This window comes from Podarcis muralis, chromosome 1, assembly GCF_964188315.1.
Source record: "Podarcis muralis chromosome 1, rPodMur119.hap1.1, whole genome shotgun sequence".
Lineage (NCBI taxonomy): Eukaryota > Metazoa > Chordata > Lepidosauria > Squamata > Lacertidae > Podarcis > Podarcis muralis.
This window is the reverse complement of record NC_135655.1, coordinates 20,059,659-20,086,276: the sequence shown is the minus strand read 5'-3', so window position 1 is coordinate 20,086,276 and position 26,618 is coordinate 20,059,659. Positions and strand designations below refer to the sequence as shown.

The 26,618-nt window shown below is 40.7% G+C and overlaps 1 protein-coding gene across 3 annotated transcripts; it reads left to right on the top strand.

Moving 5' to 3' along the window:
- The first annotated feature begins 100 nt into the window (after nucleotides 1–100).
- AK7 (adenylate kinase 7) lies at nucleotides 101–25,138 on the top strand. Of its 3 annotated transcripts, none has more exons than XM_028716182.2 (19): nucleotides 101–256; nucleotides 2,119–2,145; nucleotides 2,509–2,694; nucleotides 3,740–3,848; nucleotides 4,855–4,949; nucleotides 6,152–6,262; nucleotides 6,878–6,961; nucleotides 8,997–9,085; nucleotides 10,611–10,701; nucleotides 12,001–12,078; nucleotides 12,942–13,091; nucleotides 13,975–14,103; nucleotides 19,013–19,163; nucleotides 19,402–19,530; nucleotides 20,720–20,788; nucleotides 21,021–21,218; nucleotides 21,936–22,156; nucleotides 24,080–24,238; nucleotides 24,995–25,138. In XM_028716182.2, exons 1-19 carry the CDS (start codon nucleotides 152–154, stop codon nucleotides 25,031–25,033), a joined length of 2,220 nt encoding a protein of 739 aa, XP_028572015.2. In that variant the 5' UTR covers nucleotides 101–151; the 3' UTR covers nucleotides 25,034–25,138. The 3 variants fall into 3 exon arrangements, with proteins under 3 accessions (XP_028572015.2, XP_028572170.2, XP_028572070.2); XM_028716237.2 differs by lacking the exon at nucleotides 2,119–2,145 and adding an exon at nucleotides 2,288–2,395 and having other exon boundaries at nucleotides 151–256; XM_028716337.2 differs by lacking the exon at nucleotides 2,119–2,145 and having other exon boundaries at nucleotides 103–256.
- The last annotated feature ends 1,480 nt before the right edge of the window (nucleotides 25,139–26,618 follow it).

The window sequence follows — 26,618 nt, the reverse complement described above, 5'->3', positions numbered from 1 at the left end:
GAAGCCACGCCCAGATTCCTCCCGCCCTCCTGTTCGTCTCCTGCGTTCTGTTTTCTCCCCAAGGCCCCGCCTCTTCCTCCTCCTCCTTCCTCTCCCGGCGCGCGCGCCCTGGTTGCCTAGCAACCCCTGCGCTTCCTTCTCAACCACAGCCATGTCGGAGGAAGAGGAGGCGGTGGCGGAGGCGGAGGAGATTATTCGGAGCCAGAGGATCTTCCTGAACCACTTGGACACCTACGGAGGCAGCAACATGGGGAGGGTGAGGGCCGGAGGCGGATGGTCGCGGAGCGTCGGTGGGTTGACGCGGCCCGGTAGCCAGGGCCGCCTCGCCCAGGAGGGAAGCTGAGGGCAACCGCTTCGGGCGTGCAGGACCCACAGGGGTAGCAGGTTCTCAGCAGTTCCTGATGCAGCTCTTTATTCCCCACCCTCTTTCCCTCATATATATCTTCACTCACCCCTTTCTTCTTAATGTTTTAATGTTGTATTTTAATCTTGTTTTTTAAATTGTATTTTTTTCCAAAAAAGTTTTTTATTTGTTTTCACAACATTATAAACAAACAAACACAAGACAAACAAACATAAATCATAGCCTTATTGAAAATTACACTTATTAACATTGTTAAGTGACTTCCTCGCTTCCCCTTGGTTGAATTTCATTGCATATCCTTTTAACGGTTTTCCAAATCACAGTTCTTATAAAATTTAACTTAAACATTTAACAACCTTAGATCTTCACATTATAAAATTAAACATATTAATTCATCACTTAACATAAATAAAATCCTAAGCCAATTAAGTATCTGCAAGCTGTTTTTAGTTAATTTAACTTAACATATTTAAGTAATCATTAAATTTAATCCACTCTTCCTGATACTCCTCCTCCTTCTGGTTAGGTCGGCTAGCTCCGAAAAATCCATCATCTTCATCTGCCATTCTTCTATCGTGTTTTTTAAAATGTATTTTAATCAAGTTGGCTGGGGAGGGCGGGGTATAAATAATTTATTATTATTATTCCCTGGAATGGCACCCTTTTGTGGTTTGCCTCTGGTGTCAAAATCTCTGGGGGCCAGCCCTGCCAGTGGCCCACCTGGTCCATCATCCTGTTCTCGCAGTGGCCAACATAGGTGCCAACTCCCTGGGTGAATGAGCATCCATGAAATTTCTGGGGCCAGGCACCCCCACATTTTGGTGCTTGCACGCCGCATGCACCCACAGCCCCCGGGGCACCGGCAGTTGTGGGGCCAAGTTGGCCAACCAGACGGAAGCAGGAGTGTTCTCGCCACCTGTGGTTTCCAGCAGCTGGTATTCATTCAGAGGCATTGGGGATTGTACTCCCAGCTACACTGCGGGGTGGGAAAGGTTGAGAAGGGCTGATCTGATGTGTGAAGAAACTACTTTTTATCTTTTAATACTTCCTCCCCTCCACACACTCAAAAAGTACCCGTGTGTGTTTTCCAACTGCTTTGGGGGAGGTAAGAAAAAGTGAACGTGAGGTGTTACGCCTGGCCGTTTAAAATAAAACGCAACACACGTGAAACATGTTGGTTCGTAAAAGAAAGGGGGTGGACAGATCCCAAAGCCCACAGCTGGAGAACATGAAACTGTGTGCAAGTTGGCGGTTCGAATCCGCACAATGGGGTGAGCTTCTGTTGCTCTGTCCCAGCTTCTGCCTACCTAGCAGTTCGAAAGTACGCCAGTGGAAGTAGATAAATAGGTATTGCTGTGGCGGGAAGGTAAACAGTGTTTCCGTGCGCTCTGATTTCTGTCACAGTGTTTTGTTGTGCCAGAAGCAGTTTAGTCATGGTGGCCACATGATCTGGAAAGCTGTCTGTGGACAAATGCTGGCTCCCTCAGCCTGAATGCGAGATGAGTGCCACAACCCCTTAGTTGCCTTTGACTGGATTTAACCGTCCAAGGGTCCTTTACCTTTTAGTCTTGTTAATGAAAATATTGTCCAGCTGTGGATGTTGGAGTTTCAAAATAAAATGTCTACCCTCAGATGACTTTAAAGGTTATTTAAAATATATACATTTATTACATTTCTATCCCAGCCTTCATTCTTCTACGGAGCTTCTAGCAACTTTCATGATTCTTCTCCCTTCCCTAATTTTGCCCTCACAGCCATCTTATGAGGAAGGTTGGACAGAGGTATAAATAATGGTTTATTGTTTCTAGAATGTGTCACAATATGCTTTGGGTTTGTCTGCTCCCATTTCCCCCTGCTTCATATGCATGGTAAGGAAACTGAAGCTCTGATCATCATTTAACAAGCTAAACTTTTGATTTGCAGTGTATTTGGACACAGCAAAAAGGATTCAGGTTCTCTCATTTTACACATGAAGGGGGAGTGGACAAGCCCATAGCTCACGGCAGCATGTTGTCATAGCAACACACCATGGTATGTTGTTATGTCCAAATGAGCACAATTATGAAACAGAAAACTGATTACCATATCACTATGAATGGAATTCTCTCACACTATCCCACTGGTCATTTCTTGTATACTTCAAGTATCTAGCGAGCTGTACTGTTGGAGCCTCTCTGGAAGAAGTAGCAGAGGAAGAGGAAGAAGAAGATGAAGGTAGATCAGCTGTTGAAATTTCACCTCTGAAACCAAAGGAAGGAATATACCAAGTAGTGGGAACTCTTTCACAGGAGACTAGTACAAAACCAGATTTTGCTGTGGAAGCATATGGAGTGAGTATTACACTTCTTTAATTTACTAAAATACTTGGGGATATAGGTGGTCACCTTTATTAAAGGGCAGGAAAAGAAATCAATAAATCAAAAGAAGGTAGTATAATGTATAGCCACATAAACATTTGATAACTCTAATTCTGTAAAACCTAAAAGCTACAGTCTACAGTAGCTAAAGTTTGTCAGGGCTAACCAATGAGACTTAAGGAAGTCATCATGACTGAGAGCCTGGCTTTGACATTTGCCATGTGAGAACAGCCTGAGTCTACCTTTTGAGAATTCCGAACATGGTTAAGCCAGCAGTCAGAACACTAGAGTGGATCACAATCTCTCACACTGTAAAAGAAGAACCTTCAGCCACCTCATCTATATCCATTGCTTCACCCTGCTTATCTCTCCCTCTTTATTCACTGCTTAAGTTTACCCAGTCAGTGCAATATCCAAGTGCCAGCAGTCAGGGAAGTTAGATGGGATGAAATGGCAATGGAGATAAAAGCCACAATGAGCTAATAAGAAATTGATTTTTTGACGGAATATATATGCTGGAGGGAATAAAAGCAGGCCCTATCTAATTATACTGTAAGGTCCCTTCAGGATCCTCCTGGAGTGAAAGGTAGTTATAAACCAACCCAGCAGTTCAAAAGCATGCCAGTACAAGTAGATAAATAGGTATTGCTGCAGTGGGAAGGTAAATGGCGTTTCCGTCCACTCTGGTTTCCATCATGATGTTCCATTGTGCCAGAAGTGATTTAATCTGTGGACAAACGCCAGCTTCCTTGGCCTGAAGCAAGATGAGTGCTGCACGCCATAGTCACCTTTGACTGGACTTAACTGTCCAGGTAGGGGTCCTTTACCTTTACCTTTTTTATAAATCAAATAAACAAAAATCCCCATCACCCAACCCCAGCTTCCACTCTTTTAAAATTGTTAGAGGATAAAAAAAATAGAGGATTTTCTTCTTCTTTAAAAACGAAGGATTGATTGCTAAAAGTTATTACTAAATAGAGGGAAATAATTCCTCCTTATAGCTTTTGTTTGTTTTTAGACATCTTCTCGAGAAGAGCTGCTAGCTCGCCTGTTAGAGTGTGACATTATTATTTATAACATCACTGAAGATGTAAAACAGATTGAGGAAGCAGTCTGGGCAGCTACTGGTTAGTACAATTTGTTCTTTATCTGAAATGGGCATGACACATTCATCAACTTTGGGAAGTGAAGCAGTAGATCTAGTGTGATTCAGCAGACTGAGACCTCAAATTGGCACTACCTGAGCTCAAATCCCTCAGCCTTGGACTTACCTGGTGGTATTGGGGGAATTCAGTTTCTTATCCTCTTGTTAGAAGAGCATAGTTTGGCTTAGCTCACACATACAAATTTAATCATGCATGTTGGGTGAATGTTTACTCAAATGACTGTGCTGGTTTAAATGGTGTCAAGTTGAATAGGTGCACAATATCTGAATTTGAAATTAGATGATTTGCCGATTTCTAATGTAGTTTATGCCCATCTCTGTGGCCTAATCCAAAAGACTCTGCCTGGGATTGACTGTGTATATCCCAGCAACCAAGGTGTAGAGCCCGGGAAAACATGGGCAATTGCCATTGGATGGGAAATGGCTGTGTGTGGACTAATCTCAGACTAAACCATTCCAAATGGCTGATCTGTGCTATCACTGGACTTCTTACAGGGCCACATGTATATAATCTTATTAGCTGAATCATAGGAGGAATCCTATACACAGCTTCCATTTGCACATCTGGTTTTTATTCATTTTATTTTGTTTTTTCATAAAAATTATATACGCTTGATTGTAAAAAAACCCTCAAAGTGGTTTACAAAGCAGGTTACTCATTTAGATAGTGATCCACATGCTGAACCATCTAGCTGGATCAAAATTGTGTGTAAAAGCACGATGTCTCCCATTCTGAGCCTCCTCCACCCACAGGCTTCTGAAATATCTTTGGATGCATAACAATGGTTTGCTATCAGGGGTGAAAGTGAGAAGTCTTGATATGTGTGTGCAAGTCTTTGTACAGCATTAACCTTAATTTGGGGAAAGAAAACATTTTTCTTGCAGAACGTTGTCATAAAATGTAAGTAGAGGATTTTTTTTTACAAAAAAACATTTAGTAACATATACACTATAATGTAATTACACAGCAATACAAGCGGAATCATCAAAGTTTGAGAAGCAGAAAGTGTTCATTCTGCTTTCAACAATAATGACCTGGGCAAGAAGCAAACCTCTTGATCCGGTGAGTGGTAGAAAAAGTCAAGAAACCTCTGACATTTATTGACCTCAGCAGATAAACCTGCACTTGAATTATTTGCCTTCCATAAATTTTAGTCAAAACAAAAAAAAAATTCCTTCCAGTAGCACCTTAAAGACCAACTAAGTTAGTTCTTGGTATGAGCTTTCGTGTGCATGCACACTTCTTCAGATACACTGAAACAGAAGTTGCCAGATCCTTCTATATAGTGAGAAGGTGGGGAGGGGTATTACTCAGAAGGGTGGTGGGAATGGGTGATTGGCAGATAGCTGTGATGAGCCTGTTGACGACTCTTAATGACTGCAATAGGTCTTACAGGAAAAAGCAAGGGGTGAGAAGGTGAAAAATGGCTTTGTCATGTATAATGAGATAAGAATCCAATGTCTTTGTTCAGACCAGGTCTCTCCATGGTTTTAAGTTTGGTAATGAGTTGCAATTCAGCAGCTTCTCTTTCCAGTCTATTTCTGAAATTCCTTTGTAGTAAAACAGCTACTTTGAGATCTTGTACAGAATGTCCTGGGAGGTTGAAGTGTTCTCCTACTGGTTTCTCTGTCTTGTGATTCTTGATGTCAGATTTATGTCCGTTTATTCTTTGGCGTAAGGTTTGGCCTGTTTGTCCAATATAGAGAGCCGAAGGACACTGTTGGCATTTGATGGCATACACAATGTTAGACGATGAGCAATTAAATAGTCCCGAGATGGTATGTGTGATGTTGTTGGGGCCAGTAATGGTGTTGTCCGGGTGTATGTGGCAGCAAAGTTGGCATCTGGGTTTATTGCAGGCTCTGGTGCCAGTGTCCGTGTTAAGTCTGGTTGTAGTATTATTGTGGGTTAGGAGTTGTTTAAGATTGGGTGGCTGTCTGTAGGCAATGAAAGGTCTTCCTCCCAGAGCTTGAGAAAGATAAATTTTAGTGACAGAATATATGGTACAGGCTCATTTCTCAAACTTGCCTGCCACAGTACCATTTGAACTGCATTTCCATTTTTTATTTTTTTTATAGTTTCTAGCACAAGAAGCAGGGATTAATTCTTACTATTCCATACAATGACTCTTCAATTAACTAATATTAGGAATGCAATTATTTACTTTAAAAAATCATTTTGCTTTGTCAAAATAAAAATTGAATGATACCAAAGGATACAGTTTTAGAAATCTTTATTTTTTCTGTTTACTCCTCTCCACCCAGGAAGATCCAGAAATACCTTTCACTGAAGAAGACTATCGTCGAAGAAAACCCCATCCTAATTTTATAGAACACACTAATGCTGAAAAAACTATTACCAAACTTGGCAAAATTGTAAGTGTTAATGGAAAATAAATTAAATATGGTTTTTAAAAAGAAAGATGGAGAGTGTATCTACACTACAAAATTATAACATCTAATCCTTGGCACCTAATCCTATTACCTGCAGTGTTAACAGTGGACTATTGCATGGTGGCTGAGCAGTTGTAACCTAGGTTTGTTGCCATCTGTCTGTCTTGAGAGACAATGGAGTATGCCCCAGGGTGATGTGAAACCGCTGTGTTAGCACTGAAGTTACCTTCCTGGGGCGCAAGCCTTGGCAGTGTTTATGGAGGTCCTGGGCTGCCCAGACGTCAAGCCCCCCCTCCCCCTCGGCCTCACTGATGTGGACCAAAGGAAAGCAGAGCAGTATTTTGATACCAGCTTGGTTGCAGGAGTTGCTGGAAGGAGGCGTACAAAATGCCTTCTAATAGCCTTAGTAACTCCATTCCAGATTTGTGTAGAGTTTACTCCTTTGCCTTTTCTTATGCTATTTGTCATCTTGGACTTGTTGCGGAAGGGCTGGGTATAAATGGTTTAAATAAATAAGAAAATGAATAACTTGTCTTAAATTAGGTTTGTAAAATGTTTTTCATTTTTTAACACAATAACTTTTACTCTTATCAACAGGCGAAAAGCAAATTTAATACGTATGTTGTTGCTTCTGGTGTTCAGTATGGAGCTGAAGAAAAGCTTTTACACTACTTCTTTAAGGTAGATATATTTCAAGGTAATTTAGATTATAGTTAATATTGCAGAACTCGTCAAAAAGTGGATTTAATACATTCTTAAATCTGTGAGCATGCAGAAAGATGTCCTCTATTGGAATTAGATGCTAGACTAGATGGATGTTTGATTTGATCAAGGAAAATTATTCTTATGTAGTAAAATGAAATGGCATTAGGTCTTTACAAGTTTAGCAGAGGATTTACCTCTGGTTCAGAAAACCATGTACTGATATGAAAATTTCTTAAAATATAACTAGCAGGGTGCAGACTTCCAGCTGCCTGGACACCAGTGTTGACCATATTGCATCTGGAAGAAAGAAAAGGAACTAGGAACTGTGGTTTACCCCTCACAGAGCTACAATTCCCAGTACTCATAACAAACCACAGTTCCCAGGATGCTGGGGTGAGGGAATGTGCTTTAAATGTGTGGTGTGTATGCAGCCACAGTGTTCTCTGTGTAACAGATGAAGGAACAGCATAAGAACTGAAATGGTTGAGCTGTAGATATCAGCTTTTCCTGATCGTGTTACTGGGTGCATTAAGGCTGTTCTCCAGCTTACTTATCAGTCACTAAAGAAGGCACAGTCAGCCTAGGAAGAAATAAAGGTAGACATGGAAATATGGAAAGAGATAAGAGGGAGAGGAGAATGTTATGGCAAGCACTGTGTTCGAGTTGGGAAATTTAAATGAGTTGCTGTATGGAATCTACGCTATTTTCATTGAGCATTTTAAATCTGCAGTTCTTACTGTGTTCCTCTGTCAGCAAATCTGATCAAGACCACCACTATTAGATATGTTCCAATTCTTCTTATACAGGAATAGTCCCTATTTTGTCTTCCAAGGGGACTTTTGAAGAACGCCTTTTAAGAACATCTTTAATTTGAGTTATTGGAATTGCCATTCTCAGAGATTTGGGTGCTAAGAGTGCCCCAAGAGTGTCCTATTTTCTTCTTTGAAATATTGGAGGTGTGCTGCTATTCCTAGTTTCTGAATGGAGGACTGCAATGGAGCACATGGGAGACTTGCCCTATGCCGCACAGTAGCTCCATGGTAGAGGCAGAACTTGTACCCATGTCTCACAAGTTGACTTTCTATGGCCAAGTATGGTATGGCCTAAATCTGTCTCCTTTAAAATATAAAATTTGGCAGGTGTGGAAAAAACACTAAACAGCATCGGAATGCTAAGTTACAATTTAATGAAGGAGCAATGAGTAGCCCTAAGCAAGGCCAGGACCCCAGCAGGAGCCATTACTGATTTCCCCCTTTAAAATATTCTAGCCTAATGCTTCAAGCACTGCTGGGCACCTGAGTCTAGCTGCCATTGTAATTTTCTATATTGCCCTTAAGTGACACTACACCAGAGGCACTGGAGGAATTATAATGGCAGCTAGACTCAAATAATTGGACTATTGCTGCTGTCACTACCAGGGCTTAGCAATTGAGGAAGGGTTCCATCAGGGCCCCCTCAAACTGGGTTTTAGGAGTTTTGCAAAATAATTTGTTCAGTGTTAATTAGCATATGTGTTCTGCGTCCTAAAAATGCAGTGAAATATGTGGTCTGTTGTGTTGGTGAAGATGCATCAATGGTGACAGGTCACAGGAACATGTGCTTTTTCATTAGGCACCAAGTTGAACTCTTTCTATATACCTGTTGTTTTTGTCCATGGAGTTTTCCTGGCAGGGATACTGGAGTGGCTTGCCGGTTCCTGCTCCAGGTGGATCACGTTTAGTCAAAACCCTCCACTATGACCTGTCCGTCTTGGGTGGCCCTGCACAGCATAGCTCATAGCTTCTCTGAGTTATTCAAGCCCCTTTGCCACGACAAGGCAGTTATCCACGAACTCTTTCACCTTCGTTTGCATTTTCTTTTGCAAGTATGTGAAAACTTGCAAAGCTGTAGAACTCAGATCCTATAAAACATGTTGTTAATTTGACTCCTCTAGCTGATGAGGTAGCAACTGGAGTGAGTGATTCCTCATTCACATATACTAAAGTTACCAACTCTGCAATTATTTTTCCAGTTATCTTGGCTTGGTGAGACTCCGGCAATACCAATTTTTGGAGATGGACGAAATGCTATTCCAACCATTCACATTGTTGACTTAGCAGCGTAAGTATACTTCTTAGCCATGCCTCACTTCAGGGTTAGAATCATAGTATCGTAGAGTTGGAAGAGACCCAGGGGTTGAGGGTTGTCTGGTCCAACCCCCTGCAAAGCAGGAATCTCAGCTTCCATCTTCTTCCTTAATGAGAATCAGTGTTACCCAAAGGTATGCTCATCTGTTCAGGGTTCCAGGAAGGATGACTTTTAAAAATTGCTTTCATTTTTTGAGACATCCTAAAAAGGAATCATGCCTAATATTGTAAAATAAACTAAGACTTCATTGTCCTTAGCAAGAGGCAAACTTTCATGAACTGTATTAGTACCTTTCTCATTTTATGTTTTTAATAATAAGTTCATGGAAGCTTCCATATACCTAGTCAGTCCCTTGGCCCCTCTTGTCAGTATTGTCAACACTGACTGGCAATGACTTTCCAGGGTTTCATGCTGGAGTTTTCCCCAGCCCTACCTGGAGATAATAGGTCTTGAATCAGGGGCATTTTGCCTGGAAAAAAGCATGTACACCATTGAACTACGGCTCTTCCATACACATTTAATAGTTGCAGTTAGTTACTATGGAGCAAGATAAATTTCTTAAAAATGAGATAGAAGCCATTAGTGGTACCTCTAGTTACGAACTTAATTCATTCCAGAGGTCCGTTCTTAACCTGAAACTATTCTTAACTAGAGGTGTGCTTTTGCTAATGAGGCCTTTTGCTTCTGCTGCACCACTGGCACACGATTTCTGTTCTCATCCTGGGGCAAAGTTCTCAACTTGAGGTAACTCTTCCAGGTTAGCGGAGTTTGTAACCTGAGGCGTTCGTAACTCGAGATACCACTGTATTGTTATTTATTAAATTTGTATACCACCCTTCATCTGAAGATTTTGGGGTGGTTCACAGCATAAAAATACAAGATAGAAACATGAAATACATAATAAAAACAAAACAATGCCCCACCTCCAGCTGCTATCTGACTACAACTACATCCACTGATTTTTGTTCCTGCCATATAATTTGTATTTTAAGTCTCCTGCCTTACATTTTGAGGAGGGCTCGGGGAAATACTTTTTTAGATTTGTGCTCCCTCCAAATCCTTTGCGGCAGAGTCCAACCAGATTCTCGGCAAACCTTCCATTTGAAAGGGTTGAGCCATCCTGATATTCCAGCTGCATGGGTATGTCTCAGCCGTGACATGTGAGCGACATCTTCATTTAATGCCAGCTAGTTTAGACTGACTGGGTTGGATCCAAAATGCCCTTCTGCAAATTGCATTAGTCATTCTGTTCACAGAATGGCGACGGAGGCTTCCAGAAATTTAAGGGAAAGGCAACTTTTACCAACTTTTTTCTCCTGTAGCTCCTCCCATGCTAACCCTCTGGAGCAGATTTTTAGGTAGTTGCAGAAGGAGGCATCATATAAACTTGTCTCCCTGAGTTTGAAGAATTATAGTACTTGTATTCTGTATATTTATTCTATATTGATGTTAAAGATTGAGTGACTGACAACTGTATCTTTTGTTTCCTCCCCTGCAGAGTGTTACAGAATATAGCAGATCATAGGCCAAGAACACATTACCTTATTGCAGTGGACGAATCAATACAAACTTTTAGTGAAATAGTGAAGGTAAAGCAGTTTAAGACTTTTGACTGTCATGTGTCTATTATTCTTTCTTAAAGACTTTGAACCTCTGCAACAAATCTTGAGGACTGCAGTCCTAAATCAGAGGCAGGGAACCTTTTTCAGACTAAAAGCCACATTCCCTTATGACCTACCTTCCAGGAACAACTGCTTGCCAATATGTGGCATATAATATATACTGAAGGAAGAACAGTTCTCACATCTACACTATCTGATTGTCTCCTTAACCTAGGGCTGCGACATATTTAGCAAATACATCCCTAGTCCTTGATCAGTCTGTATGCATAGGAGTGAGTGGTGGGTCGCATCCAGCCACATTAAGGCTAATCTGCTATGGATGCATAACAAAATTCAGCTGAGCCCTGTAGTCCTAGGGATAAACACTGATCACTAGAATATGTGTAACACCTTCATTATGGTATGAATTACTCAATTAACTAACGGTCTGTGATGAGCACCAAGCTTCCCAAACTATATTGAAATAATTTCTAAAAGCAGTTTTATATGAAAAAATTATTTGCAGGTCAATATTTGTGGGCAGTGAATACCCCTTATACAAAACTGCCAGAGAAGGGCTGTTGGAGATTATTCTAAAAAATGTTTCGTATTGGCCTTTGTAATATAAAGTTGACATGGAGTGCAATCTGAAAGGGAGGGGAAAGGAAAACTGAAGGTGGGTGAACAGTGTTTTCCTGTGCTTTGGCAGTTTCGTGTAGCAGAGTGAAAGGAGTGTCTGCATTTTTCCTCTTTCTATGTTTTTTTAAAAATTATTATTATTATTATTAGTTGTTGTTGTTGTACCTCCCACTGATGACCTTGGAGCCCTGATGTTAGAGAAGAACCACCTGCAAACCCTTCTGCAGCTTCCCATAAGATGCATTCTAAGTTAGATTTCTACTTAATGTGGGCCTCTTTCTCCACCTACAAAAAACGAGCTCCAGTGGATCCTCTTGCCCCCTCAGGGCCACAGCATTGCAGCAATGCTGAGCAGGAAAAATATGTTAACTGCAAAGCAGGTGGCTCAGTCCACTATGACAGCTTCCAAAATTTGCAGCAATTTTGCACAAAGAAATACGATGCAGTGTTGCAGGGATAGTTCTGAAGAAATATTAATTTTTGGTGTGCTGTGCTTTTTTTGTTGGCACCTGATTACTCGATCATTGGTTCTTATTGTTATGGCCTTATGGCTTAAAACAATTAATAATCTATTTTTATTCTTCTTTCTGTATGTGTGATATTTATTACTGCTGCATTTAAAACTTACCCAGTATTTTTCTTTAACAGTGCATCAGCAGAAATGTTGGTCCAGGAAAAACACAGAAGGTTCCAAGAGAAAATGCTTTCCTAAACAAAGATTTAACGGTATTTGTTTAATCTTCCAATATTTTCTGCCAGAGAAGATAGCAGCACTCTTTAATGCTAATGGATTAAAGAACCCTGACATGACTTTAGTGGCGACTGCCTTGTACTGCTTTTCTTTTTTACGGGGAGGTGTTTACAGGACTGGGTTAGGATTGGGAGTCACAGCAACTGCTAGTTACAGTTTTAAAAAGATATATGCAGTGCCAAATTATATGTTTAAAATCAGGTCAGTAGTCAAGCTTTTTAATCAACAGGGAGAATCCGAGAGAGAAGAAGTGGACTTACTGGAGAGAATGCGGGAGTCATAATAAATGAATGGCTTTCATACTTCATGAGCTTATTTTTCAGTCCAGTTAAAGGTCTTTTTTTAAATTTACGTTGTAAAGCCTTATAGAATCTGGGCCCTGATTATTTCAAGCAGCACCTTCCCACGTATTCTAGGTTTTATTCTCTTGTGAGGTTGGATTATCATCTACCAAGGACAGGGCCTTCTCGGATGTGGGCATGGAGATATGCTCACACTTGAGAAGCTCATTAACTTTTTCCCTGATTGTGTTTTGGAAACAGCTTAAAACAAATTTGTGGTGTTTTAATGATTCTATGTGCACTGCCATGATATTGTTCTTATGAGTTGGTGATGTAGAAATACTCTTATTTAGAAAAACTCATAAATATGTATTCTGCCAAGCAGTTCAAAACTGAGATTTTCCATTTCTCTTAATGTGTGTTTTACTATTTTTAATTAGTTTTACAATTGTGGTGTTATACTTTTTATTGTTTTCATCAATGCTGTGTTGAAAAGTCATTTGTAAGTACTGTTAATAAGAGTGCATCATTATAATAAATTATTGCATTTTCTTTAGCAAGAACAGTTGGATGAATTACTTGTGAACTTGCGAATGGAAGCTGTATATTTGAAGGAGAATTTCAACATTAAGTGGGTTGCTCAAGCAGGAATAGTGGAGCATATTGATCAAGTAGTGAAGGAATACAAGCAAAGTCGAGGCTTACTGGTAAATAAATAATATTTTATGTTATTTTATAATCCATAGGTGGTGCAATGTATGCTCTTACAAGAGGAAACGTGAACTATCCCAGGAAACCATAGTATTTGTTTTTTGGAGGGACTGCAGTCTAAGCCACTGAGTCTCTTTGGCTTAACAGTTGTTAGGTTGGCAGCTCGAATCTGTGTGACGGGGTGAGCTCCCGTTGCTTTGTCCCAGTTCCTGCCAACCTAGCAGTTTGAAAGCATACCAGCTTCAGTGGATAAATAGGTACCACTGTGGCAGGAAGTTAAACAACGTTTCTGTGTGCTCTGGCAATCGTCATGACCCAGAAAAGCCCTCTGCGGACAAACACTGGCTTCCTTGGCCTGAAAGCGGAGATGAGCGCCACACCCCCAGTCAAATTCTACTGGACTTAACCATCCAGGGTTCCTTTACCTTTACTATTTATTTATATATTGTAAGATGTTGCTAGCAGGGAGCAAGTTTCATTGGACTCAGTAGGGCTTGCTGAGCAGAGTGGCTATTTCCTTTCATTAAAATCGGGGGTGGGGGAGAGAGATACTTTGTGACAGGTCTGAGGCTAATGTAGTGCTGTTGATGGAAGGAAGGGTGGTTGTAGTCAAGGAGGATAAGGTACAACTTAGTGTCCCCTTTCCCTGTTCTTTAATCATTCTACCACCATATCTCCACTTGTGGAACAACACCACCAGCCTTGTTTTCCTTCAACAATTCCACTGGCATATTTGTTGTGGTGGCACTATATATTCTGTTTCACCAACTGGCCATATTTGAGTATAGGGTTGTACCCTTTGCCATTTGTTTTACTTCTTGCCATGGGATACAAAGACTAGCTATTTTAATAAACACATTTCCATGTCTTCTCTTTCAGCCCGTCAAGATTTGTATTCTTGGCCCTCCTGGGGTAGGAAAAACTTCCATTGCAGAAGAACTGTGTAAACATTACAAGGTGCACCATATTAAAATAAAGGACGTGATTGCTAAAGCCATAGAAAATTTGGTAAGCAGGTCACTGTTTCCTTGGAAATAAACTGAAAAGTTGTTAGCAAAATGTGGGCAGGAGACATAATTACCATTGGATGCTGTTAAAAATAAGTTGTTTACGGTTCATTACATAGCTCCAGACTGTGCATTTTATCTTTCTTGTTCTGATGTTTGATATAATCTCTTCCTCCAGTAAACAGCTCATTGGTATTCTGCTGCACTATTTCAGTAGAAATATTAGAATATTTACAGACCTATTTTCAAATAATAAACTTCACTATAGTGCCGTTGTTAGCCTTATCGATACAAGGATCATAAAGATAATATATTGATCCAATTTCAGATAGCTTATAGACATTTATGAACATGGTCCACCAAAAGTTAACTTAGTTGTGCTGAAACAGGCTTCATTTTGACTTGATTCTGTCATCAATTTCCAACTTAGGCTTAAACCCTTTGCACACTTACCGAAAGTAGTTGAATTTAGTGAGATGTGCTTTTGAGTATAAAATATGGATGATGGTGCTGTTACTGTACTGGGAAACTCCTCCTTTCTGCCTTGCCCCCCTAGGGCAAATCAAAGAAAGAAAGTTTGGGACATTGTGGATCCACTTGCAGTGACCCCACCCCAAGGAGTGAAAGCCTAGTTTAAAATTGGCCACAGCTTTACTGATTACAGGTGTAACTAGGATTTGGGTGCATCTGCCTTCTCAGCCTCCTGATGGAGGGCTGACGCTTGACAGGGTCAAGCCTGAGATTATAGGTCCTCCACAAGACATGGGTCCACTGGGATGGCCCTCCCAAGCCACTGCAGGAAGCAGAATGCATTTGAATAAGAAAGATGAAGTAAGATTGAAGTGGAACAAAAAACGAAAACGCAAAGGGGATATATTTTATTTTTTGCCAAGAACAACCAACAACAATGTCAGTTTAATGAAAAGGACAAGGACTATCAAATTAAAGAAATTATTTGTTGTGCTAGCGCATTATTTTTAATACATGGCAAGTGTCATAACAAAGACTTGTCCAGATTGCAGATCTACTTAAAGGGTAATTCCATATGGCTATTCAGTATTCATGGATTACATTCATTCAGTCATCATTGACTGGAAAGCTGATGCTCCAGTGAAAATGTGTATGAAGATCTTGTCACAATGCATTAAAATGATGTGGAAAGACTTTATTTATTATTTAAAAGCATTTCTAAACTGCTTAATATTCAGAAATCTCTTAAGTGGTATTTAAAACTACAACATAAAAACAATTAAACAGTATCATAAAAACAGAAACAAACAGTAAAACAATATTATAAAAAGAAGAATTAAGTAATAACAGGTTCCAGTCTACCCCCTTTTTGCTGTGCTCACTTGTCATCAAGTAGAGCGGGGGGGGGCAGCCCTTCTCCCAATTCTGAGTGGAATGAAAGTGGGGAAAGGTCTCCACTTTCTTTACCCATTATGCCCCTTTTTGGGGGAGGCAGGGTTGGTGGAGCGGAGAAGTTAAGGTACTGCCCCCCACCCTGCCTCTTCTCCCCATGGAAAACTTCAAAGCCCAGTTTGCTTTCTTAAAAGTGACTTTGAAGGATAAATTTTTTTTGAATATATATATATATATATATATATATATATATATATATATATATATATATATATATGCAGGTTTTGGTGTCCTCGGGTATCTTCCCGTGTAAAAGTTGGGGTGTCTAGGCGACGTTTCGACGAGGTCTCACTCGTCATCTTCAGGCTGGTGCTTTCGGCTTCTTGTTACTGGAACAGAGCAGGATCTCAGTGTTTGAGTTCCTATAAATACTGTTGAGGAGGTGTGGCCTCCAATGTTTTGGGCAGAGAGGAAGTTCCCAGGCTAGTGTGCCTTTTCTTCTTTTGTTCCTTAATTGCTTGAGGGATATCTTGAGTGATTTCTTGAGTGATATCCTGAGTACCACTTAGGTGGGTCATTAGGTGTGGATTAGTTGCTAAAGCCTTTGTGTCTTGACCTCTTGAACTTTGTGAAGAGTTTTTCTGAGAAGATGGGTGTACTACATTTAGTTGTGCTCTGGCTTGGCTTCGTGTATAGGGGCGAGCTGTGGTTTTGTGGCCTGTGCCAGCCAGATCTGTGTAGGGATTGCAGGGGGGTGCAGCATCCGGAGGTGCCACCATGGTTTGGCTACTGGATGGTGTCTGTAATTTATCTGTGGAGAGGGTCTGGGTTTGGGTCTGGTGTGGTTGATTGGTGATGGCGTTCTGTGTGCCTCTGGATCTGGTGTCAGTTTTTGTGGGGAGGGCTAATTTCCAGATGTCTGGCAAGCGGGATGTGTCGTCACGCTTGTTCATGTTGTGAGGGTGTTTCTCTATCTCGATGGCTTCCATGATTATTCTCTTGTGGTGATGTTCCATGTTAGAGAGCAATTTGGAATCTGCAAAATTAATTTCGTGTCCTGTTTCTTTCATGTGTTGGAAGAGAGAGGAAGTTTTTTCTTCTTTTTTGACGGCATTCTTGTGTTCTGCGATACGTGCATTTATTCGTCTGTTTGTTTGTCCAATGTACGTGGCTGGGCAGACTTTGCAGGGTATTTCATAGACCCCTTGGTTTTCCAACTGGATTTTATCCTTGGGGTTTCTGAGGATATTGGCTATTTTTTGGTTGGCGCAAAAGGCTGTTTTGATATTGTGTTTATGGAGGATTTTGCTAATTTTATCTGTAGTGCCCTTGATATAAGGAAGGAGGGCCATGCCATTGTTTTCTTCTGTGTCTTGGTTTTTGGGGGGTGTTTCTTTTTGGATTAGCTTCGTAACCCTGTTTTGCTGGTATCCATTGGCAATTAACACATTTGAGAGATTCTGTAACTCAGTTGTCAAATGGTCTTTGTCAGCCAGGCGTTTGGTTCTGGAGATGAGAGTCTTGGCTACGGAGTTTATTTGTGCAGGGTGGTGGTGTGATTGTGCATGTAAGTAGCGGTTGGTGTGTGTTTTTTTCCGGTAGATAGTGTGTCCTAGGGAGCCATCAGGTTTTTTGTAGATTAGGACGTCAAGAAAGGGAAGTTGGTTGTTGGCTTCTATTTCCATAGTGAATTGTATTTTGGGGTGTAGGCTGTTGAGATGTGTGAGGAAGCTGTCCAGTTTTTCCTTCCCGTGTGGCCAAATTACAAAGGTGTCGTCAACATATCTGAGCCAAAGTTTGGGTTTGTGTTCTGACTTGTCTAAAGCATTGGTTTCAAAGTGTTCCATGTACAGGTTTGCGATGACCGGTGAGAGGGGTGATCCCATAGGTGCTCCTTCTATCTGTTTGTATCTTTGTCCATTGTGGATGAAGTACGTGTTGGTTAGGCAGTGGTTGGTCAGGTCCAAGATGTATTCGGGGGGATTGTATTTGTTTTGAATGGCTGTCAAGGCTTCATTAATGGGCACTTGTGTGAAGAGAGATACAACATCGAAGCTCACAAGTAGGTCATCCCTCTCCACAGATAAATTACAGACACCATCCAGTAGCCAAACCATGGTGGCACCTCCGGATGCTGCACCCCCCTGCAATCCCTACACAGATCTGGCTGGCACAGGCCACAAAACCACAGCTCGCCCCTATACACGAAGCCAAGCCAGAGCACAACTAAATGTAGTACACCCATCTTCTCAGAAAAACTCTTCACAAAGTTCAAGAGGTCAAGACACAAAGGCTTTAGCAACTAATCCACACCTAATGACCCACCTAAGTGGTACTCAGGATATCACTCAAGAAATCACTCAAGATATCCCTCAAGCAATTAAGGAACAAAAGAAGAAAAGGCACACTAGCCTGGGAACTTCCTCTCTGCCCAAAACATTGGAGGCCACACCTCCTCAACAGTATTTATAGGAACTCAAACACTGAGATCCTGCTCTGTTCCAGTAACAAGAAGCCGAAAGCACCAGCCTGAAGATGACGAGTGAGACCTCGTCGAAACGTCGCCTAGACACCCCAACTTTTACACGGGAAGATACCCGAGGACACCAAAACCTGCATTCCTGTACCCGTGAAAATCTACGAAAGCATATATATATATATATATATATATATATATATATATATATATATTGTGATGAGGTCAGTCATTTATAATGCGATCTCTGGTTGACCAAAGTGGGGAGGGAGCTTTGAAGTGTGGTGGGTTTTAAAAAAAACACTTTCTCTCTCTACCTCTGTTCCTCTCAAAAACAAAACAAAAAACTGAAAAGAAAAATTTGAAATATTTCTTGACTTGACTTGGGGTGTGACCATGTCCAAAACATTTATCTCAAAAAGAGAAGGGGGGAAAAACAACCTTGTAAAAATAAAAATAAAAAATGCAAAAAAGTCGAGTCTTTATTCTGAGCATTCCAGTAACTCTCTTTCTCTTCTGCATATGTACTTTAGCTGTACCATAACTAGTGGGTTTGTATGAGATGGCAAAGTCAAAGATAAAAGGGTCTTTCTTTCCTTTTTTTCTTTTCCTTTTCCGTTCTTTTGTCTACAAAGCTGCTGTAAAAAAATTTATTTATTTATTTAGCCTGTTTGATGTATGTGTGAAAACAATGTTGTCCAACAATAAACTGGAATTTTATTTTGCTGAGTTGTTCTAACAGAAAAACAACAAGAACTGAGTTAAGGGCAGAACAATGAGAAACTGAGAGAAACTAGCATTGACAGATTTGCCCATTCCTATTTTTGTTTACAATAAGTACTAGGTTAATTCATTAACTCAAATACATAACCGAGTATAGAAATCATAAGCTAAAAAGCCAGTGTCATGCAGTGGGGTAGGAGGATAGAGAAACTGAAGCTGGAGTTGCTTTAGAGTAACTTTGGCAGGTTTGTGGTTCCATTCAGAGCGGTTCAGAGTGCTGTAATTTTTGTGTAATAGGCAAAATTTGTCCAGAATTTGAGTGGCATTTTCTTTCCTATTACATCCCTAGGAGAAAATTGTTGCTCCTAAAGAGATAGTAGAGCCTGAAGTGGTGGAAGAGGAGGAGGAAGAGGAGGAAGAGGCAGAAGAAGAAGGGGAGAACATAGAAGAAGCCCAGGAATTATTAGATTCAGTTAAAGAAAACATGGAGCAAAATGCAGGTGAATCTTGTTTGCGATTAAAAGATAGTCTAGTTATTTGCATGCAGCTTATGTGAAATGCATGTCTGCCTTCTGAATCTTGTTAAACCTAGTCCATGAGATTTCCAGTCCAATACTCAGCATGACATACAGTGTCCCGTTAGTGAGTTCGGGGAGAGAGGAGCAAAAAAACAGAATGTCTCACATCCCCAGTTATAAAAGATTATGCGAATTTAATAATGTTTCCCTATAAAACTAGGTCGTCTGGATGATAGCTTTGTGGTTAGGTTCATGAAAGAAAAGCTAATGTCTATGCCTTGTAAGAACCAAGGATATGTTTTGGATGGGTTTCCAAAGACCTACGACTTGGCAAAGGATCTTTTTAATCGTAAGTAAGAGTCCTCTACGGTACTTGTCGTTACTGTACATTGCACTATGTAACAAGTGCTAGTGGCCACATTTAAAATAAAGTAGTTTTATCATAACTGTGGAATTATGCTGAAACAAGTGTGTTCATGATTATAACTTGAAATATCTATTCTCCATTGAGGATTGCTAGTGTTGTTAAGTTCCTAGCAGGTCATATATGAGAGATACAGGGGTTAGGAAAATCCAGAAGATCAAGACGGACAACAAATTCTGCACTAAGGGCAACACTGGAAACACTGGAGAGTTGCAACTACGTTAACATCTTTTATTGTTTGCCTTTGTTTCCCTGTTCTCTGGCTTTAGTGTCATAGCTTGCAAGTGGATTTAGAAATCATGATATCTGATAATATAATGAAAAAGTGCAACTCTGGAGTGGGGAACGTAAACAATTTAAGACTATTTTGCTGTTCCCCCTCTCCAAAATTGATTATTTTGACTGTATCTTATACTGTGCTGCTGTTTCCCGCTCTGAGATAAATTATGAAAAATAAATAAAAGATTATTCCTAGGGGCAGGAAGGGTAAGAACAAATAAGAGATGACAGAGATCTGTGAGTACATTTTCCATCTCATTAAATTTTGGCAAATACAGTCAACTCACAACTTACTGTACATCCTACAATTTCTTTGCCAAAATTTAAAGAAGCAGGAGAGTCAGTCATGGATTTCCCTCATCCTATTTTGTTTTGCCCTCTGATAGAGATATTTTTTCCAGAAATGTATTACAATGCATTGAGGACACTATTGTGCCCTGTACACACAAACCCTAGTTGGGAGAATCTGCAGAGCCTCCTTGAGGATCTTGGATGGTTGAGTGTCTGCTTGTATGGGGAAAATCAACAGATCAGATCTCATTTAAAATAACTATATATGGTAGCAAACTGGTTGAGAGATATCTGTAACTTGTGAAAATGCCATGGTTTGTGAAAATGCCGTACATCATGGTTAGGTACAAAAATGAAAAGGAGAGGGAGGAGGAGCATGGAGGAAAGATCCCATGAGCCTGCAGGGTAGGATGTGTTTGGGGCATGGTTAGAGAACATAAGAGAAGAGTCCTATCTCTTCTGAGTGATACTAGACATTTTTAGTACTGTAATCTTTAGTGTGCAAGTTTCTGTTGATGACATTTTAATTACATTTTTTTTAAAGTTGAAGACGAGGAGGAAGAGGATGATCTAAAAGGCAAAATTCATCACTATGACAAAGTAATAATTTCTGGTAAGTTAGCTTTGCTTAAGGCCAAACTAGATGTGATGGTGGCAGCTCCAAGTATTTAAACCAAAATCTGCCCTGGTTATATAAGAGGGTGGTTGAAAGTATCCCATTTTTAACAACAAAAGAAGGTACACTGATGGAAAGTACAGCCCCCTTTCTGCAACTTCTCTACCTAACTTAACTAACCGTGTGGTATTCTCAGAAGATTAATTCTCATATATGTTTTCCTCCACAGACTATGTAATTTCCTTGAATGCTTCGGATGAATTCCTGAAAAATCGAATCATGAATCTCCCTGAATCTGTTGTTGCTGGAACTCATTATGCTCAGGACCGGTACTTGAGATCCCTGAACCTTTTCAGGGAGTTAAACACAGAAGACGAAACTGTTCTCAACTATTTTGATGAAATAGAAATACATCCACAGTATATTGGTATAGTTGAAAGTGCATTTAATTTCTTAATCTCCCTTTCTCTTTGAGAAACCAAGAGATGAGAGGCACAATAGCTCTCTCTCCTGAAATCCCCCAGTGAAAAAGGGAGGGGGAAAATCTCTGCAAAGGTAGCTTCAGTGAACCAAGAGGCCAAAGTACTGCAACTAACAATCAGGGCAATTTCTAACAACTCACACTGAAATCTATAGGAGCAATATTTATTTGAGATAGTAAAAAGAGCACCAGTTCAAAGATCCTGTAACCCAATGCAGATTTTTTTGATTTTTTTTAAGTCAATAATTTTAGCACACACCCCAAGATAACAAGAAAATAGTTCAGTTTAGGTTGGAATACTTTTTGCTCTTCAACCAATCTTAAGGTAAGGTTGTTGGAACTTTCCAGAAACTAATCAGGAGATGAACCCTTAGGACAGGCTCAGCCTCAAGGTGTTGTCTCTTGTGGCTTAAGAATGCACAGTGACCCTGGGACTTCAGTACCCACCTCAAGGTAAGGACTGTAAATCCCAAGGTGCTAGCAGTTAACTCAGGGTCCCAAACAGCCTCAATTTGCTGAAAAAATGCCCAGCTTTGAATCATCACAACTCCAATTATTGTCATGTTTAAGATAATAACGTAGGACAACGATTTTAACTGAGTAACCTTGTGCCTGTGGTGTAACTAATAAGTTTCCTCATTTTTCTCTCTCCATACTTGAAAGATGTATCAAAGTTTGAAGGTCTGGAGAACAGAGTTATAGCGAAAGAAATCATCAAAACTATTGGCGAGCCTCGAAATTATGGTTTGACAGATGAAGAGCTGGAAGAATTTGAACGAAAACAAGCTGAAGAACGCCTTGCAAGAGAAGCTAAAGAAAAGGCTGATTTGGAACAAAAAGAAGCTGAGGAAAGGGCTCAAAAATTGGCAAACTGGGAAGAATGGGTAAGTAAATCCCAAATGCTAGATAATTCTAATATAAAGAGATTGCCCCCCCACACACCAAAAAATGCTAGCATGGCACACACAAATGCCTATTCGCACATTGCAGGTGGGAAGAAAGGAGGAGAGGGAGAGAATTCTTTACATGAGGCACTGCCACTGCTTCTCTCATGTAACTTTACAGGCAAAGAGATACAGTAATAGATTACTGAAAGATTTTAGATGGCTTTCTTCTGTGTATCTAGTAAATATACTCAAGAGCAGAATTGGCAACGCAATTGTCAGGGGTTCAGGAGCAGAGGCGAGGGCAAGGGAGGAAACAGAGAGCGAGGGGGAGGAGTCCGAAGAAAGGATGAGTGATGACGACGACCCGAGATCTCCGAGTCTTTCCAGTGAATCGGAAGATTCACAGAAAGGGGCGCCAGTGGCCAGAGCAAAGGGGGGGCCTAGGGGGACACCCCAGGAGGAAGGGACCAGCGGGGGTTCAGAGGGCAGCAGTTGGAAATCGGGGCCAGCGTCCCCACCAGAGCGCAGTGGAGAGGAAGGACGTCAGGGATCGAGCCCTGGCAGCTCGCAGCAGGGAGGAGGGCATGAGTCAGGAGTGACCACGCCCCCATCGGGGAGCGAAGAAACGGTCAAGCGGAAAGTGGAAGGCTGGGCGCGCACGCCAAGTTCAAATGCACAGGAAGGCGGCGCAGTAAGCAGCCCGGAAAGGGAGCCAGGTCCTAAAGCCCGACGCAAGGAGACAGGAGGGTCCGGGGGGTCAGCGTCAGAGGAGTCCCGGAGGGAGGAGACCACGGGGAGCAGAGGGACCCAGAGAAGGACGGTCAGGCGGAAAAGGTGGAGTAAGGCGAGGATATTAAGTTGGTGTACGAGGGGCGGAGATTCAGACGGAGCTTCGCCGGTCTAGCCATAAGACGTAGAGTTGCACGCAGCAGCTTGGAAATGGAAACTGTAACTCAATAAAGACTTTTATAAAGCGAACGCTGGCTAGCGTGATCCTCTGTGAGCTGGGATCGGGGAGCAGCTCTGACAGCAATGAATAGGCTGCACTGGGATTGCATAACTATATTGATACTTCCTATTTAAAGTCAATGCAGAAGTTTATTTTGAGATGAATCTGTTTGGTCCAAATAGCCTCATATATAAGTATCCAATTCCTTCTCATGTACCCTTCAATTTTTGTTATAATTGATTGTATGTAAGTCACACTGGGAATGGCTGAATGGGGTATAAATGCTATAAATAAATTCTAAACTTCATGTCACATTTCTGCAGCAAAAAACTTAACAGCCCCCCCCTCCCCCATGGCTTAAAAAGTTCTTAATATTGTGTCTACTTACCTCAGTCTATGGTGTTTTTTGTACACCATAGTACTTGGAATATATTAAAGTTTTAGATTAAGGTACGAATAAATAATAGCTGAATAGGGGAAGGAACTATAGCTCAACGGTTGTGCATACAGAAGATCTTACACACACAACAAGTTCATATGCAGAACTCCATGCAAACTGTGTGTCCCATCGCATCACACATGAGGATTGATATACACTTATCTTTTTTTTTTTTTAACGAAGAACACAGAATACCACATACATGTGTGATTGCTACATGGAACAATCCGCTTACTGTTGGCATGGAATTCTCCACATGGAATGGCATTTGTGTAGAAAACATCACAGCAGACCTCAATCATTTGTTATTGTGTTAACATTTTCTTTGAGGCATGTGCATAATGGTTTAGGTATGCAGTGTTAAATTTCAGAAATGTGTATTTAGATCTATTTAGAATTTAAGAACTAAGAACCAGTAATACAAAATGGAATGCATTTTATAAAGTCAAATTTCCTGGACCTAAATTTGTTTTGGGTTTTGTATTCTGTCTAAGCATAGCCTAAATATATATTTATCTCTGCATTTTTTAAGAATAAACGTTTGGAGGAAGTGAAGCGGCAAGAACAAGAGCTCCTGGAAGCTCAGTCCATTCCATTGAGAAACTACTTAATGAAGCATGTCATGCCAACACTTATGCAAGGCTTGAATCACTGCTGCATGGTTAGGCCAGATGACCCTGTTGACTTTCTGGTAAGGAAATGCATTTTCCCTGTATTTGTCTGTCTGTCTTTTTCAATTATAGTTAAAAAAAAAAGTATGTCCCATTTTTTATTACATACTTGTGAATTCTAGACATGCTACATTGTTGTCATAAACCCAACAAAGATTTTTGTACTGTCCTGCCTTTATTCCATCAGTCACTGTGGGCAACCTACAGTTTCACCAGTAAAACTCATTTGAAGCCCAAATTTTGACATTTGCTTCATTTGTTCAACTGTGAAAAATCAAACTGTGCACTACAGTTGATTCCAAATTGCTTCTTTTTGGCTCACTCTCCAATCAGTTTTCTTTGCCCCCAATAGCGCTGTCACTTAGCCAAATCTAACTGGCTGCATAGTGTTGCAATATCATTCTAATTATGGGTTTTAGGTGAGGGGTAGTACTTTTGGTGAGAAACATGTTGTGCTCCTTCTGGGGTAGTTTGTTGACATCATCATTATTATTATTATTATTATTATTATTATTATTATTATTATTATTATTATTTTGGTCCCAACCCTGCACTCCACTCTGGCGGATTGAGTGGGTGAGACCAATAGTGAGTCCAGCGGTCAAGAAGCAGTGCACAGAAATGGAAAATGGTGAACAATCACACAATTTTGGAGGGTTTCAATAAGTACAATGATGTTAGTATAAGCCACTGTTCAGTGCTATATGTACGGAAACAAACCTATATTACGGTATGAAAAATTTGTGACTTTTTTTGGGTAAATTTTAAATCAACAGGCAGAATATCTCTTCAAGAATAATCCTGAATTTGACTAAGAAGTATGCAACCTCATCGCAATATCAGGTGTAGTTTCAGATTATTATGTTTCCTCTTTATCACTGTAAAATAATACTGGAATAAAAAGTTTCATGATTGTTCAAGATTTGTGGTTAGTTTCATATTATCCTCTTACCCTCAAAAGTGCTCTGACATAGCATAAGAAGGCCCACATTTGTATTTAGAGCAGATAAGCCACATGCAATAAAGTGTTAAGCACTGTCTCCACACCATTTTATTTGCTCTAAATCTGAAAGTCCCTTTTCCTGAAAAGATCAATGTTTGGTTGCACATGCTTATATGTAGCATGTACTTAAGCTCCAGAAGTAGTGGGTATGAAGACTTTGCAATTCCCTTTCATGTCGTACTACAAGTTCTTTTTACAGTGCAATCCCATGCAACTTTATTCAGCAGTAATTCTCACTGGTCAGAGGAACTTACTCAATTCAAGTGTACTTTGGATTGATAAAAGAAAAAAAATCAAGCTTAAACCATCTATGATCTTGGACAATTGCCACAGAGTCATACGAAAAGTAGACCCATTAATTTCAATGGTCATCAATTTTAGTGAGTCTAAGTATGATCTGGTTGCATACAGCTTCCCTCTTCTTTCCCTATTTGAGTAAGATATTGGAAAGGCTGGAGCCCTCTAACAGTGAGGGGGGCAAGTACCGTATTTTTCGCTATATAAGACGCACCAGACCACAAGACGCACCTAGTTTTTGGAGGAGGAAAACAAGAAAAAAAAATATTCTGAATCTCAGAAGCCAGAACAGCAAGAAGGATTGCTGCGCAGTGAAAGCAGCAATCCCTCTTGCTGTTCTGGCTTCTGGGATAGCTGTGCAGCCTGCATTTGCTCCATAAGACACACACACACATTTCCCCTTACTTTTTAGGAGGGAAAAAGTGAGTCTTATAGAGCAAAAAATACGGTATTTGATCCCCTGCTAAATTTTCCCATTTGCCCTCTGACGAAGAAATGACCAGTCCATAATTGTAATGGTAGGTTTATTGTAGCTGTGAGAGACAGAATAACAACAGGAAAACCTCCAGAAACCCAGAAGACAAAAGTCAGAGATTGATGTGCATTATAACGAGTGAAATAAGTGCAGTGGTACCTTAGGTTAAGTACTTAATTCGTTTTGGAGGTCTGTTCTTAACTTGAAGCACCACTTTAGCTAATGGGGCCTCCTGCTGCTGCCGCGCCACCGCTGCATGCTTTCTGTTCTCATCCTGAAGCAAAGTTCTTAATCCGAGGTAATATTTCTGGGTTAGCAGAGTCTGTAACCTGAAGCGTATGTAACCCGAGGTACCACTGTATTTGATCCCCTATCAACCAGCCAGGTGTCAGGCTACCTGGTATCTTCACTGTATGTAACGAGCTGAGATTAGAAGCACCTGCTATAAGGGAGAGGTCTTGCTTGTAATCCCAGCTTGTTACAGTACCTGTACAAAAGGCACCTGTCAACAGAAGCAATCAATCCAGCAGATTCCAAACTAGTCACCATGACCAAGACCAAAGAGCTGTCCAAGCATGTCAGGGACCAGAATGTAGACCTGCACAAGGCTGGAATGGGCTATTAG

Bases quoted from the DNA above. Each gene is read 5' to 3' on its own strand.
- AK7 (XM_028716182.2), top strand. From the start codon at position 152: ATGTCGGAGGAAGAGGAGGCGGTGGCGGAGGCGGAGGAGATTATTCGG. The intron at 9,086-10,610 runs GTAAGTATACTT...CCTCCCCTGCAG, and splicing joins CACATTGTTGACTTAGCAGC to AGTGTTACAGAATATAGCAG. The intron at 19,531-20,719 runs GTAAGTAAGAGT...TTTTTTTTAAAG, and splicing joins GGCAAAGGATCTTTTTAATC to TTGAAGACGAGGAGGAAGAG.